The sequence below is a fragment of the Mytilus galloprovincialis genome, chromosome 9 (genome assembly GCF_965363235.1).
Source record: "Mytilus galloprovincialis chromosome 9, xbMytGall1.hap1.1, whole genome shotgun sequence".
NCBI classification, from domain to species: domain Eukaryota; kingdom Metazoa; phylum Mollusca; class Bivalvia; order Mytilida; family Mytilidae; genus Mytilus; species Mytilus galloprovincialis.
The window spans coordinates 64,735,121-64,751,010 of NC_134846.1; the positions used below are offsets into that span (position 1 = coordinate 64,735,121).

At 32.0% G+C, this 15,890-nt stretch overlaps 1 protein-coding gene across 1 annotated transcript in view; it reads right to left on the reverse strand.

Moving 5' to 3' along the window:
* LOC143045634 (RNA polymerase I-specific transcription initiation factor RRN3-like) overlaps positions 1-15,451 on the reverse strand; it is a 23,493-nt gene extending 8,042 nt beyond the window's left edge. The window contains exons 1-11 of the mRNA XM_076218260.1: positions 15,371-15,451; positions 10,508-10,636; positions 7,705-7,761; positions 5,772-5,861; positions 5,010-5,145; positions 4,312-4,447; positions 3,503-3,671; positions 2,899-2,976; positions 2,336-2,486; positions 1,053-1,183; positions 191-321 (exon numbers count right to left, since the gene is read on the reverse strand). Coding sequence (XP_076074375.1) covers positions 191-321; positions 1,053-1,183; positions 2,336-2,486; positions 2,899-2,976; positions 3,503-3,671; positions 4,312-4,447; positions 5,010-5,145; positions 5,772-5,861; positions 7,705-7,761; positions 10,508-10,573 — 1,145 coding nt within the window. The 5' untranslated portion in view covers positions 10,574-10,636; positions 15,371-15,451. The remainder of the gene's footprint in view (positions 1-190; positions 322-1,052; positions 1,184-2,335; positions 2,487-2,898; positions 2,977-3,502; positions 3,672-4,311; positions 4,448-5,009; positions 5,146-5,771; positions 5,862-7,704; positions 7,762-10,507; positions 10,637-15,370) is intronic.
* Between the last annotated feature and the right edge of the window lie 439 nt (positions 15,452-15,890).

Genomic DNA, 15,890 nt, shown 5'->3' on the forward strand with positions numbered 1-15,890 from the left:
AAATTTTGTGGTGTAAATACTGCTGTTTTTTTCACTCTTTTATAACCATAATAATGGAAGACGACTATTAAAATGACAAATTGAAAATTTATAAACATGAATGTATATCTTTAAAACAGAACACAATCAATGTAATACACATGTACATTCTGAGCTTCAATAAAACATAAATTCCCCAGTATACAAATACCTTAGTGGGACAAATATTCCCCTGGAAAGAAGACTTCCCATATAACATACAGATATCTGTCTATATACAGGTTGGGCAATAGGATCCTGTACTTTCTTCCATAAATAATCTAAAAATCCTTCACAAATAGGCTGAAATAAAAATGATAACCTAAATCATAGAGTTCTGTAACATACAAACCAGAGACGTAGGTTTTACACCGGCTATTTCTTCAAGAAAATAATTGAAAACGAACATAAGATAACGGTTTCAATGATATTTTTTGCAAATTTGATGAATTCAGATGCAAAATCAAATCTTGCAGGTATGCACATAAATGAATGAATGAATGAAGGTTTGAGATGTCACAAAACATGTAAACCTGGCAAATGTTTGCACCTGCTCCAAGCCAGGAAGCTCTGGCAGTTGTGAGTCTTGTATGTTTTTTTTTAAATTTCGGTTCAATTATATGTTTCTTAGTTTGGCGTGGGGTCCATTTTCTATATATTACTACACATTTTTGTTAGGGGTCAGCTGAAGCCTGCCTTCAGGTGTTTGATTTTCTCGCTGTGTTGAACTCATTGGTGGTTATCGTAAAGTGGTTTTAATAAAACTGAATATGTAATAAGAAAGACGTCTAAACTGTATGAACTTGTATTGATGACTAAAGTACAAGATAACGTCATAAGTAAACGACGTTGGATATACAATAATGCCACGTTACATTAACGTTCTCTTCTGTGCGTGATTTCCAACAGTGGCCTTAGGCTGTTTTCTGCTCTTTGGTTGTGTTGTTGTTTACTAGACACATTCCCTGTTTCTTTTCTAAATTTCATTATACTTTACTTTTAATCAGATGAAAATACAGAAGTCAAATGTTTACCTGTTTTAAACTACAAATATAAAACATAATAAACTGGACATGACATGAGGCATGGGTTGGTAAAATTAATGTCTCAAAAATCAGTAACAATTCTCTGTACAATAACTTTGTAGCTTCCCAGTCTAACTCTCCTACAAAAAATGAAACAAATACGTTACTTTAAAAGTTTTTGTTTACATGTTTAGTATAACAGATTCCGAAGTAACATGAAAATGAGCGACAAAACTGAAAACTCAGAAACAAAAAGGTTGGAAAATAAGTTAAAAAAAAAACATAAAGGAAATGTAATAGACAAAATCATGACCTGGATAGAGTGTTATCTCAATGGCACTCATACCATATCTTCTTATATCTACTTACTGATATGCAAACACTTGCTGTAAATGTGTGCAATGATTGAAAAACCTGGTTCAATAAGGCATAACTTTTTATTATAATGAACAATTAAAGTAACAAATCTTCTGTTTTATGTCAGTGCTTGAAGTATTTATTTATTTCTGAATAGACTGATTGATTGATTGTTGTGTAACCCCACTTTCAACACAAGTGTGCTATTTTGTGGTGGTCAGTTTTTAATGATGGAGGAAGCCAGAGAGAACAATGACCCTCGGTAGGAATACTGACAATCCCAGTCAATTAAGAGTGGAGTCCAGTGCACCTGGCCAGTGTGAGATTTGAACACAAAACCTCAGTGTTGACAGGCTAGTGATACAGTAGTTCAACAACTTAAACCACTGGACCACAGAGGTCCCTCTTGCTTCATATAATATTTATTTAAATTAGCTTTATAAATATTAAAGAAGAGTCCAATCATCAGTCTTCATTGTATTCAAATTTTAGCCAACAGCAAAGATTCCAAACTAACAAGTAAGTAGTATAGAGATATGTTTTTCCATTTCTAATAAATTTCGAAAAATTACTCCAAGATATAATATTTACTTATTAGAAGTAAATATTATATCTTGGAGTAATTTTTCGAAAAGAATATAGAAAACAAGATTTACTCAATATTATTTTTGTAAGAGAGTACATTTAACTTTTAACACTTCCTGTGTAAATATCTTTATTGGCAAAGAATGTGTTTTGTTTCATTTGTTAGCATGTGTGAGTCAATTGTAGTTTTTTTTTCTAAATGTAAGTTGGACAAAAAATGCACAAAAATAACATAAATATGAGTGAACTTATGTTACTAAATTCAATATTATTGATTATTTTTTTGGTTGTTACAGCCAATGTGACATTTTGTGTGTAAAGCAAAACATAATACATAAACAAATGTATACCTTCAGAGTAACACAAATTCTGTATATATCTGAAAGTGATCTCCATTAGAACGTCTAGTTTATGTCCTTCTTTATGTGACATTGGTACTGTTTCTACTATTGACAGCATGTCTACTGATGATACTATTTCTTTCTGTACTGAGACATCATCCTATATAAAAAACATAATTTTTATTGAAACACATTGAGCAAAAAGGGAACCTCAAGGGAGATAAGTATTGTACCCACTTATGTTACCCTCTTTAAATAAGTATTTATATTATTATTATATTATAGTGTACTCATAATTTTGAGGTATGAAAAATGGATAGTATCTCCTAATTAATATAAATTATGGGTTTTTACTACTTTGACATCATGCATCAATAGGTGTCAACAAAGTTACATTAAACAAAAAAGGATAGCATAGCAAAAGATAAAATTATTTTCAGTTTTAACTTTATTCACATTTTAAGTTTAATGTACCCAAGATTTCAAATACATAAAAGAAAAATTCAACAAGTGAAAAACACTGATAAAACACACATGCCCTACATGCATTCTGACATAAATTAATTTTTTACCATTTCAAATATGATGTCTTCCATGTCTTCGTCCTCCTCTCTCTGTAATTCTTCTATTTCTTCTCTTGGGGATCTCACCTGTACACAAATTTTATATTCAACATATAACAAATTATTACCACTACCGCTGTTATTTGTTTCTTTTTAAAGCAGATAAGAACTTCAAAAGCAGATGTTTGTATAATTTTCTTCGCATTTAATAACCTACTTTTAGATTTCTTGCTGTTGAAAAGTTTTATTAGTTTTATATTGTTTTGGTGGTTTTTTTTTTTCAAAATAAATCATGTTTTTTTTTTTGCAATAGTGAAATATTATGTCAATCACCATGAACATAATGAAGTGTAAAGTCTAGCCTATAATAATAATTGCATGGGAAAAACTCAGTTCGACTCAGTCAACCTTTGATTATCTTGAAATCGGATGATCTATAGTCAGAGCACCTTCCTGTTTTGTACTATGTCTTCTAGCAAATGTGTTATATATCCTCTCACTTATATTTTTCTGCAAATAACTGATAAAAGTCTTTTTCGAAAGGATAGGTGTCGCAAAAAAATTATGCATTTCAGACAATGATCATTTGAAATAAACTGATAGCAGAACTTACATCAAACTTGAGTAATCTTTCAATAACAATTTCCATAATTTTTTGCCTCATTTTTGGTAAATAATGTGTAATCTGTAAAAGATTTTTGACATAACATTCCTGTATATATACATCTTTATTGAAGAACGGAAACAGTTCACCCAGTAATGGTATTAATACTTTTGGAGTCCTGAAAAATAAAAGAAACATTTACACAATGTTACAAGAGGTGTGACAAGAGATTTCTGCAGAAAATTCACAAAAGAAAATGAAATGATTTATAGAATGTATAGGCTGAGTCACAAACTTTTACTTGTTGTTTGCAAGTTTGATTTAACCACAGGTTGCAAGTAGAAAAAATATCTTACTAAGTATTAATTCTTATAATGACCCATTAAAACAATTAGTGTGTAATCCTTCTAAATATCTAGCCAAAAAGAGGGGCAAATATTTCTGAAAGTCAGATTGAAACAGAAGTTGTGATACAAATTACATATCAATTTTACATTTCTAATGTTTTCAAAATGGTGTACATGCTATTTGGTGCCTTATCTATCTAGTTTTGTTATCTAGGAAGACATCCTTTATAATACATTGCTAGGACCTTATTTTTGGCCTTGTCATTGTGCTATATGAATGCATTTTATAATAGAATGTATAATAAATGTAGTGTATGGTTTAGGTAAACAGCACTTTTTTCAATGCCATGACACAGTTTGAAAATACTCAAGAACACACTGCCCTATAAATCATTACCAATCAAGTAAATTACACAGAATTTGAGTAATTGCAGAAAAAAAGTGAGCATATTCAAAAGTAACAATACTCACATAGGTACTATTTGTGTAATGGCTTTGAGAACCAGGTGAACATTTACAAACATTAAATCATGTTTCTGTCTCAGAGAATCATCAACAGTTATCTCAACATTTTTATCACCACCATCTCCTGTCTTAGTAACTATGGCTGAAAAAATTAGTACATTAAATAAAATAATAACTACAAAATTTACGAACACAAAAAAAAACAAACATCTAGAACTGTAAATAAAACCCAAAATTCTATCCCCTGCTGCTAAAGGATTAATTTTAAATCAAGGTTTTAAAAGTTATCTCCCCTTAAATCAGTTGTACAGGTATCATAATTATATTCCTTAATGTCTTAAGTGTACATCCCCATGAAGTGTTCATCAACCATGACAGCTGTGTTAAGTTTTAACAATAATATGTCTATATACATTTGTAGATACGAAGATTTAATCAAACATTAATTCTTTTCATTTAATCACTGTTGACAAGCAGACGATGGTAACTGAAAGATCTTATGGTGACTCCCCTACGCCATATAGGGATGTTGGTAACTTCAGTTACCATCATCAGCTTGTCAGCAGTGTTTAATGGTAAAGTTCTGCGAGTGCCTATTTTTTATTAAAGCCTTAAGCTTTCCATAGCTGATTGTTAATCTTGGACTACAATGATTCAGTAAAGGTACATCAGTAATTAAATCATGACCGTGTACATATACTTACTAAGATGTGACATAAAATGTTTGACAAGCATTCTAACTCCAGCTCTAAGGTAGTATGTGTGAGCTGATACTAAATTCAGTAAAAAAGCTTGGTATTCTTTTATGAGGCATGATTCTCTAGTTGCCCAATTCAGTTTCTGAAATAAAAATAATTCTGATTTATGTATATCGTGTGATGTATTTTATTTATTCAACATTCTGCAACAAAATCATAATTCATTTCAAAATATAAAATTAGGAGGTATGGTATGATTGTCAATGAGACAACTATCCACCGAAGACAAAATGATGAGGAGGTTAACAACTAAAGATTGTACCATTTCTAGTCTAAAATGTGTATAACACTAGAAAAGAATCCTTTATTTGAGGGATAGTTACTCATTTTGGGAACTATTCCCCTGTTTGGCTGGTTGTCCCAAACTTTTTAAATGGTCAAGTGTTTCAAGACCAGTGCTTAAGTTCTTAGACAGGATAAGTTATCCAATAACAGTGAAATGTATATATTCCTCAGCTAATATATTTTATATAAACTATTATTATTGATTGTAATTTTTTCTCCATTTATAATGTAGCAAATATATAGCATTTTTCTTTCATATATCTCTAAAACAATTAAAGTTTTACAGTCTATCAAATGTATGTATGATTGAATGGCTCTTCAAATAAAGTGTTTTTATTATTATAAACACTTTGCTCCTCATGATATAAATGAGTATTCTCTGGAAAAGAAATCATATATATTATGACATATGCATAACCTTACCAACATAATTCCTACTAAAACTTCATAATCTCTGTCAAGATGAGTCACACATTTTCTAATGCTCCTAATGTAAGTCTGAAGCTCTGATGTCTGAAAAAAATGTTATAAAAAGGTGATTGAATAACAAAATATAACTCAATATAATACTTGAAGTACACAACAACAGTGAACAACTAGACATTATAATAATAACTAGATATCATTGAGATGGGAGCCATCTCTGTGGGCCCCGCTGTGAATAATGTGCATTAAAAAATTGTATCTTCACCATAGGACATGGGTTTGTCAACTGAAATCACAGTTTTTGACCTTGACCTTTGACCTAGGAAGTTGTAAATAAATTATGACACACCCTTTGGTGTTGGTTTATAAACATGTCAAGTATAAACTTTGAAATGATAACGGTTCTCAAGATATAGAGCGGACACGATCTTTACCATAGGACATGGGGTTGTCAACTGAAACCAAAGTTTTTGACCTTGACCTTTGACCTAGGAAGTTGTCATAAATTATGACACACTCTTTGGTGTTGGTTTATATACTTGTCAAGTATAAACTTTGAAATGATAACGGTTCTCAAGATATAGAGCGGACACAATCTTTACCATAGGACATGGGGTTGTCAACTGAAACCAAAGTTTTTGACCTTGAACTTTGCCCTAGGCAGTCGTTCATAAATTATGACACACCCTCTGGTGTTGGTTCATATACATGTCAAGTATAAACTTTGAAATCATAACGGTTCTCAAGATAGAGAGCGGACACGATCTTCACCACAGGACACAGGGTTGTCAACTGAAACCAAAGTTTTTTTACCTTGACCTTTGACCTAGGAAGTTGTACATACATCATGACACACCCTCTGGTGGTGGTTAATAAACATGTAAAGTATAAAGTATGAAATCATAATGGTTCTCTAGATATGGAGCGGACACAAAGTGTTACGGACGGATGGACGGACGGACAGACTGATCACTATAGGGGACCCGCCTTTGGCGGGGCCCTAATAAATTTGTGTATTAAAGTGTCATATATTGATTGCCATAAAACATATACAACAATTATAATATTTACACATAAAACAATCAATATCCAGCCATATATACTGACTTATAAGACACTAACAGTATAAAACTTTATACAATAATGATGATCAAAGTTAAAACATCTAAACATTACTCATATAATGATAATACAACATTTCACAAATTGTCCATCCATCTACTTAAAATTGGTTGTGTAGTGTTAATTTCCCTTCCCCATCCCCAAATGATGCCTAAAATCCATCATACATGTAATTGCACAACAATAGTATTCTCATTAGAAAAAGAAAGTACTGCATTTAAATCTGTCTCAATCACATCTTGTTCAAGTTGCATTGTGTTCTGCTTAACAGCTCTCTGAAGTAAAAGCAATCTGATCACATGTCTAAGTAATTTGGTTTATACAAGGATCTTTATAATACTTTCTGTTCTGTTTCGTACATCAGCCAATGAAATTTCTGCCTTCAAATTTTTTGAAGGCAAATATCATTGCAGAAAAAACAGATGATCCTCAAAAATCTATTAAAAACAGATGATCCTCAAAAATCTATTAAACAGAAAGTAGTATAGAGCATGATTTGATCATTGTAAGTATATATGTGTAGTGTGTACAAAAGATCTGCCTTTTAAATCAAATTGAAGGAAAAGATATATCTCATTCTTGGAAGACAGATGCATAAACTTGTGTTTCCAGAGGCTTCTTATAATAAATAAAGATCCATAGAATAATCAGAATTCACGAAAGGGCAAATATAGATTTTCTTGCTGTGTTAAAGACCCATTGAGGCCTTGGGCTGTTTTCTGCTCTTTGGTCTGGTTGTTGTCGCTTTGACACAATCCTTGTTTTCCATTCTCAATTTCATTGTACTTCGTATTAGTTGTAAGCTTACCTCTATTTCAGGATCACTCAGCCTGCTTGACAGCCAATCATAATCTTTATAATAACCCTACACAATAAACAGAAATGTATACAAATTAATATTTTTTTATTTAAAAATCAAATCATCTATACAGACATGACAGAAGGATAACACAAAACCATTAAATTTATACTTGTATTCACATATAATAAATTACATAATTGGCTTCAAATAAAATAAAAAATAAACTTTCACCACTTATTTATACACCAGTGGGAAAAAGGGTGAAAATGGCTTTGACATGTCTTAAAATTTCATATCAACAGTACATTGTTGAAGTTTACTTGTAATGCGCTTCCCATTGACATGATTGACATGGAATACCGTTACATGCTTTGATCATACATCACATCATTTGAACTTTGGTGGATAGTTGTCTCATTGGCAATCATACTCCTTCTCTTTATATTTCATGTTTTTATATTTACTGGGTTTTTTTTTAAATCATTTAAGAAATCTGTGTGCATAACATAACATGTCAAACAGAACAAATTGTTACTATGGGTCAAATACTCAAATACTCAAAGATAACAATGATAATAAACAGCTGCGCCATGAGCGCATGATACGCCCGACGTCTTATGTGGAAGTCTTATGCAATAATCATAAATAGTTTATGATAAAGTTTTAAGCAATAACCATATATTGTTTTAGAGACACGTCGGGACATGTGAAACCCCCCACCCTGTTTTTTTTTACAAAAACTAAATATTACCAAAATAAAATTTTGAATCAAAACCAAAAAGTATACAGATCTTTAGATTAATATATCAAAGAAGTGTGTAAAGTTTTAAGCAATAATCATAACTTATTTTTGAGATACGGTGCGACATGTTAAAAAACCCTCCCCTGTTTTACAAAATACTCAATAACTCAAAAATAAAATTTTGAATAATCACCAAAAAGTATACAGATCTTTAGATTAATAGAACAAAGCAGTGTGTAAAGTTTTAAGCAATAATCATAAATCGTTTTTGAGATATGGCACAACATGTAAAAAAAAACCTCCCCCTTTTTTACAAAATACTAATAACTCAAAAATGAAATTTTGAATCATCACCAAAAAGTATACAGATATTGAGATTAATATAATAAAGACATATGTAAAGTTTTAAGCAATAATCATAAATAGTTTTTGAGATCTGGCGCGACATGTAAAAAAACCCTCCCCCTTTTTTACAAAACACTCAATAACTCAAAAATAAAATTTTGAATCATCACCAAAAAGTATACAGATATTGAGATTAATATAACTAAGAAGTGTTTAAAGTTTTAAGTCATCAATCAAGAATCGTTTTTGAGATACAGTGCGACATGTGAAAAAAACACACCCCTGTTTTAGTTATAAAGTGCCGTAACTCAAAAAGTTTAAATCTTATTTTCACCAAAAAGTATACAGATCATTTGACCATCATAAGAAACAACTATATTAAGTTTCATGAAATTTGGATAAGTCATTCTCAAGTTACGGTGCGACATGTTTACGCCGGACAGACGGACGGACGGACAGACAGACAGACAGACAGACAGACGGACACCGGACATTTGTATACCATAATACGTCCCGTCAAAATTTTGACGGGCGTATAAAAATAAGCAAAAAGCTGATTTTGAATATTCCAGTGTTACTTTCATAGTGATTTTGTTATATTTGAGATGCATTATCATTGATCTTAATTTATTTTTCTTTTTAATAACTCTTTACACAGCATGCACAGAATACACACATTGTGAAAACTGTTTAAAAGTAGAAAAATTTTCTAAAATTCATTAGTTATACCTAGTTGCATGGTATAACTAATGAACATTTTTGCGCCTGTCCCAAGTCAGGAGCCTCTGGCCTTTGTTAGTCTTGTATTATTTTAATATTAGTTTCTTGTGTACAATTTGGAAATTATTATTATTATACTTATATCTTAAATAATTGTGTCCGTTTAGAAACATACACTTTATTATTGAGTTTCCAATGTATATTTTTTTCTTCTTTCTTGTGTGTCACAACCTTCTTATATGTTTTTTTTTCTTCTTTCCATCTAGTGTAACATTGTTATTTTTTTTTTTAAATTTTACTCCTGAGTATTACAATATGAAATATAGTAAATGGATTAATATAAGCTAACAGCTTGTTTCTGGATCCTATTACAGCGGATTCCATTGAGTGTGTAGCCAAAGTTAATATCTTTGGTTAGCTTCCTTGTTAGCTGAATCGTGAAGTCATTGTTAGGTTAGGTAAACTACCCTACTTTAAGAATAGACTAGTCCGACAGAAAACCAATCGATCTGTCTGTTGGACTATGCTACTTCGAAAGGAGGGTAGTATACCTGACCTAATAATGACTTCACGGCTCAGCTAACAAGCAAGCTTACCAAAGATATTACCTTTCGCTACACACTCGATGGAATCCGCTGTAATTACTTTACCTGAATCTAATTAATAAAATACGTTACACTAATTTGGAAATTAGTATGGCATTCATTATCACTGAACTAGTATATATTTGTTTAAGGGCCAGCTGAGGGACGCCTCCGGGTCTGGAATTTCTCGCTACATTGAAGACCTGTTGGTGACCTTCTGCTGTTGTTTTTTCTATGGTCTGGTTGTTGTCTCTTTGACAGATTTCCCATTTCCATTCTCAATTTTATACCATCAAGAAAGCTAAAACTAGCTTTTATTGAGTTCATTAAAGACCATTCCTTAGATATCTTTTATTTATTGTCATCTGATTGTTGTTCATTATATAAATAAAATTCACCTCTGTTAATTTGAACTTACCTGTTTCTGTTTCTCAAGGATAGATTCAAAGTCAAGTTTTGAAGATGTACTTGTTGCCATAGCCATATTTTACAATTACCGCTGAATTATTTCACATATATAATTTATATAACAGTTGTGTGAACAAACCTACAATGAAGGAATAGTAAGTGACTGAGTACTTGGTTAAATGATAATTATAGGAAAAAAGATGTGGTATGATTGTCAATGAATCAACTCTCCACAAGAGACAAAATGACACAGCTTTAAGTAAACCGTTGGCAATTTAGGAATGAAAAAAGCAACAAAGCTTGACTAGTTTTCTAGACTTAGATAATTTATTTTAACACATAGACATATGTCTGTTGTTGATGACCATGTGATCTAGATATTTTTTCATGTTTTTGTGTTGCTGTCTCATTCACATAATAAACATGATATACCCACATATCTTTAACTCAAAGGTTAAAGATAAGCTGTAACCCTCTCAAATTAGGGGAGGGTTGAGCGCTCACAAACATATTTAACCCCACCACATTCATTGTGCCTGTCCAAAGATATTTGAACTTTGATAGATTGTTGTCTCATTGGAAATAATACCACATCTCCTAATAATGTCTGTAGCTTTACTGTAAATTTGCCGATCTGAGTTCATGTTTTAAGTTTATTGGTCTAAATCTTTCAGGGCTAGCTAAAGCAAGAGTGCACACACTGAAATGTCTCGCCTTCTTTACTAATCATTGATATTATGTTGATACTCCTAAATATAAAGCTTTATTACGACTGTCACATAAACTTAACATGAACCATGAAAATGAGGTCAAAGTCAGTTGAACCATATGCCAGGCAGACATGTACAGCTAACAATGCTTCCATACAACAAATATGGTTGACCTATTGCTTATAGTTTAAGAAAATAGACCAAAACACAAAAACTTAACACTGAGCAATGAACCATGAAAACCAGGTCAAGGTCAAATAAAACCTGCACAACTGACATATAGATCATAAAATATTTCCATACACCAAATATAGTTGACCTATGACATATAGTATTAGATAAAAAGACCAAAACTCAAAAACTTTGACCACTGAACCATGAAAATGAGGTCAAGGTCAGATGACATCTGCCCGCTAGACATGTACACCTTTACAATTACCGCTGAATTATTTCACATATATAATTTATATAACAGTTGTGTGAACAAATATATATATATACAAATATAGTAAACCTATTGCATAAAGTATGAGAAAAACAGACCAAAACACAAAAACTTAACTATAATCACTGAACCATAAAAATGAGGTCAAGGTCAGATGACATATGCCCCCTAGACATGTACACTTTACAATCATTCCATACAACAAATATAGTAAACCTATTGCATAAAGTATGAGAAAAACAGACCAAAACACAAAAACTTAACTATAACCACTGAACCATGAAAATGAGGTCAAGGTCAGATGACATCTGCCCGCTAGACATGTACACCTTACAATCATTCCATACAACAAATATAGTAAACCTATTGCATAAAGTATGAGAAAAACAGACCAAAACACAAAAACTTAACTATAACCACTGAACCATGAAAATGAGGTCAAGGTCAGATGACACTTGCCAGTTGGACATGTACACCTTACAGTCCTTCCATACACCGAATATACTAGACCTATTGCTTATAGTATCTGAGATATGGACTTGACCACCAAAACTTAACCTTGTTCACTGATCCATGAAATAAGGTCGAGGTGATGTAAAAACTGTCTGACGGGCATGAGGACCTTGCAAGGTACGCACATACTAAATATAGTTATCCTATTACTTACAGTAAGAGAGAATTTAACATTACAAAAAATCTGAACTTTTTTTTCAAGTGGTCACTGAACCATGAAAATGAGGTCAAGGACAATGGACATGTGACTGACGGAAACTTCGTAACATGAGGCATCTATATACAAAATATAAAGCATCCAGGTCTTCCACCTTCTAAAATATATAGCTTTTAAGAAGTGAGCTAACACAGTGAGCCCCCGCCGCCGGATCACTATCCCTATGTCGAGCTTTCTGCAACAAAAGTTGCAGGCTCGACAATAAAAAAACCTACTGGCCCTTCAAACTTTAAATAATGTACTTGAAACAGATGAATACCCAGCCGGTATACGTACATCAAGTTTATTGTATCTTCTCAATTATAAACATTAAAATTATGTGAACTTATATGTACATATCGGCATATGTCTGTTGTCAATGGTTGTTATAATAATAAACAGTTCATGGGTTTTTTTATATTTATTTTTACACAAACTCAGACAGTCAGTGAAATTATGATATTATACAAGATTTTTTTTTAATAAAATTGTAAGAGGTGTAGTAATATGGTGTAGTAATATGGAAGGTCAAGGAGTCATGATAGTTTTATAAAACTTTAAATTACAAAACAGGTCAAAAGGAGCATCAGGTTATAGTTGATTTTTGAACTGATTTCTGGAAATATTTTACACCAGTCCCACGTTGATCCGGCCCCAAGTTGATCCCGCCTTATTATAAAATAATAATTATTATCAGTATAAATGAAATTTGTTATAAATATGTATTATATTCAGTGCTCTAGCTAGAAATCAAAAGGGGCATGGTGCCAGTGGAGGGCAGGGCACTTTTTATGATAAGAAAAGGCACTGCTCATTTTTTTGTCTACGTTTCCGTGTGTATCACGAGTTAACGAATCTCTTTTTTTTTTTACTGTATATGTTTTTTTTTTTATATAAAGATGCTTTTCAACTATAGTCTTTATTTCATTGTTTGTGTAGTTATGAATGATATAGTACATCTTCATCAACATGTTATGTTTTTACAGTTTAACTTCACTCTACCCATTATCAATATGTGAGTTTTTTTTTTTTTTTTTTATCTATATAGGAATTGTAGCTTTCTTTTTTTTTTTATCTTTAGGAATTGTAGCTTTTGTTTTTTGGTCTGTTTTTTAGAACTGAAACAACAAATGGAAGTTTTTAACGACCTTGACTGGCTATACAGCCCTTGCACGGTCGGTAGAACTGAAACTGAGAGCATTACTAATTTAATAATGTTTAGAACATGGATTGCTAAAAGTATAATTCTTGTTTTCAAAATTCCAATAGGGAACATACCTTTTATAATTGTATAAATAAACCAATTGTTCAGACGTTTCGGCCATTGGCCTTCTTCAGTTATTTATTATTCCTCTAAACTACATGGCTGACATTTCTTTTTTCAAACATTGAAAAGATGTTATAGATAAATGTCCTTGGAAACATCATGACGTCATAATACTCTAACGTCATAATAACATGACGTCACAATACTTTTGTATGAATGAAAGTTAAATTATATAAGTTTTGATCAATTAAAGTCATTCCTTTTTAACGTTAATTCCAAATGGTCTAATTGTATTTAATTTTTGCAATTAAAAGTATAATTATCAAGTAGAAATTGCAATATATATTTTTTAATATGTTCAAAGACAGTTAATATCTTTAAGGTAACATTATTATGTTATTGTATATTCAATTGGTAATTTATTCCTTTTTTTGATAGTAGATAATATTTTTAGAGCACAAATTTGTAATACATGTAAGCTAAAACAGGGGAAGTAACTCCAAAATCAATTTCCACCACGTTTGGGTTAATTAAAAACTGTGCTTGTCGCTAACAAGTTGAGATGGAAGGCATTTCAGTAAAGGCATAGTTTTATTTTGATGACTTAAATTCAATTCTAAAGTCATGAAAGTCTTCATTTATATACGCTCTTCCATTGTGACTTGGAGATCGAAAATGCTGACCCAAGCTAAACACACTCGCTGACACATTCATCAAAAGTATGACAAAAAAATACATTGTCCTAATTAAATTACCTAGTTATTAACACCTTTGAAGTTTTTATCATTGTAATTGATTGTAATGACATGATTAACCTGGGGGCAATCACACAGGTGTCATATATGTAATTAACTTGGAGATCAGAAATCGATGAAACAAAATTTTACCAAAACGGCACAAGATAATTTGGGAAAAAGACGTCAGGGCAGAAGGGCGCGGATGAAGGCAACCAGGGCGCGGCTGAGGGCACCCAGGGCACAGCTGAGGGCACCAAGGGCGCTGCGCCCTTCCGCGCCCTTCTATTTTGGGCTAGCGAGACCACTGATATTGAAGCAAGATTGACTTTAAATATGGGGCCTAATTGACTCAGGATAGATTGACTTGGGGCCTGATCATTGCCCCCTGATCATTGCTAATTGACATGAAAGCTTTAAATTTTAAATTATGCAGAAAATCGTCTCAACTCTCTCTTCCAGACAAAAAAATAGTTTCAGCTGATTGACTTCAATATGTAGGCATCACAGCAAAAAATCACCTTATCACTTAGTCGATAATTGGCAAATGGACTATTGTTGCAGCCCTTCTGAATAGTAAAAGGTCTATCATAAATTATAGCCTTTTGCCTTTCAAGACCTCATAACTATTTGGACTAGATAAAATAGGCGCTCGAAATAGGCACATGTACAATGATGTAAACATGACATACAAAAAAATAAGTAATAATGCTTATCATGTATAGTACATGTGTTATTCTTTCTTGTTCGTCTTTTCTTGTACATTATCTTGGTAGAATATATGGTCTATAATCCTTAAAGGGATTTAGCAAGTCCATCATAATAATTTACTGACAATAAGATTAAATAATCAGTATGTCAACAAATTTAAATTATGCCAAATTATGTTTTTTTTCTGTTATAATAATTCATAATTTTTTAGATTTAGAATGTATATCGTTAAGAAAGCATAACACTATATCTTCTGAAAGGACATGTGTTTGAATTTACGTGACTTATTTGAAATACCTGTCACACTTTTTAAAATCGTGCTGTTGATGTAATGATCTTCTGCATTGGAGGCGAGTTATACCCTAGAAATCAAGATGGTAAACTGGTCCGCCGTTCTATCTATAGCTTCGCACCGAAGGAACGGGTTGGAGCTATTGTCACATCGGCATTAATTGGATGAATCTTACAAATTCAACGATTCGCTAATAAAATTGGCCAATTAAAGTGATAGGAAATTGACCTCAAATGTTAATACTGATATGCCGCAAAATAAACAAGTATCTGTTAATTCACCCCATGGTAGTAGCGCAGATAAATGACCAACGAGCGTGTAAACATGTTCTTGACAAACTGAGCCGGTATCTTTTATTCCCTTAAGAACTCAGTAGGGTAATAAATGTGCTAATTTTTCTTTGATTTGCTATCAGTATTACACATAATTAAACATAGCCCATGATGTACTAGTCTCGTCGAATTATTAAATCCCGTGGTCAGAATTCTGACCACGGGATTTAGACCATACCTGTTGTCAGTGTAG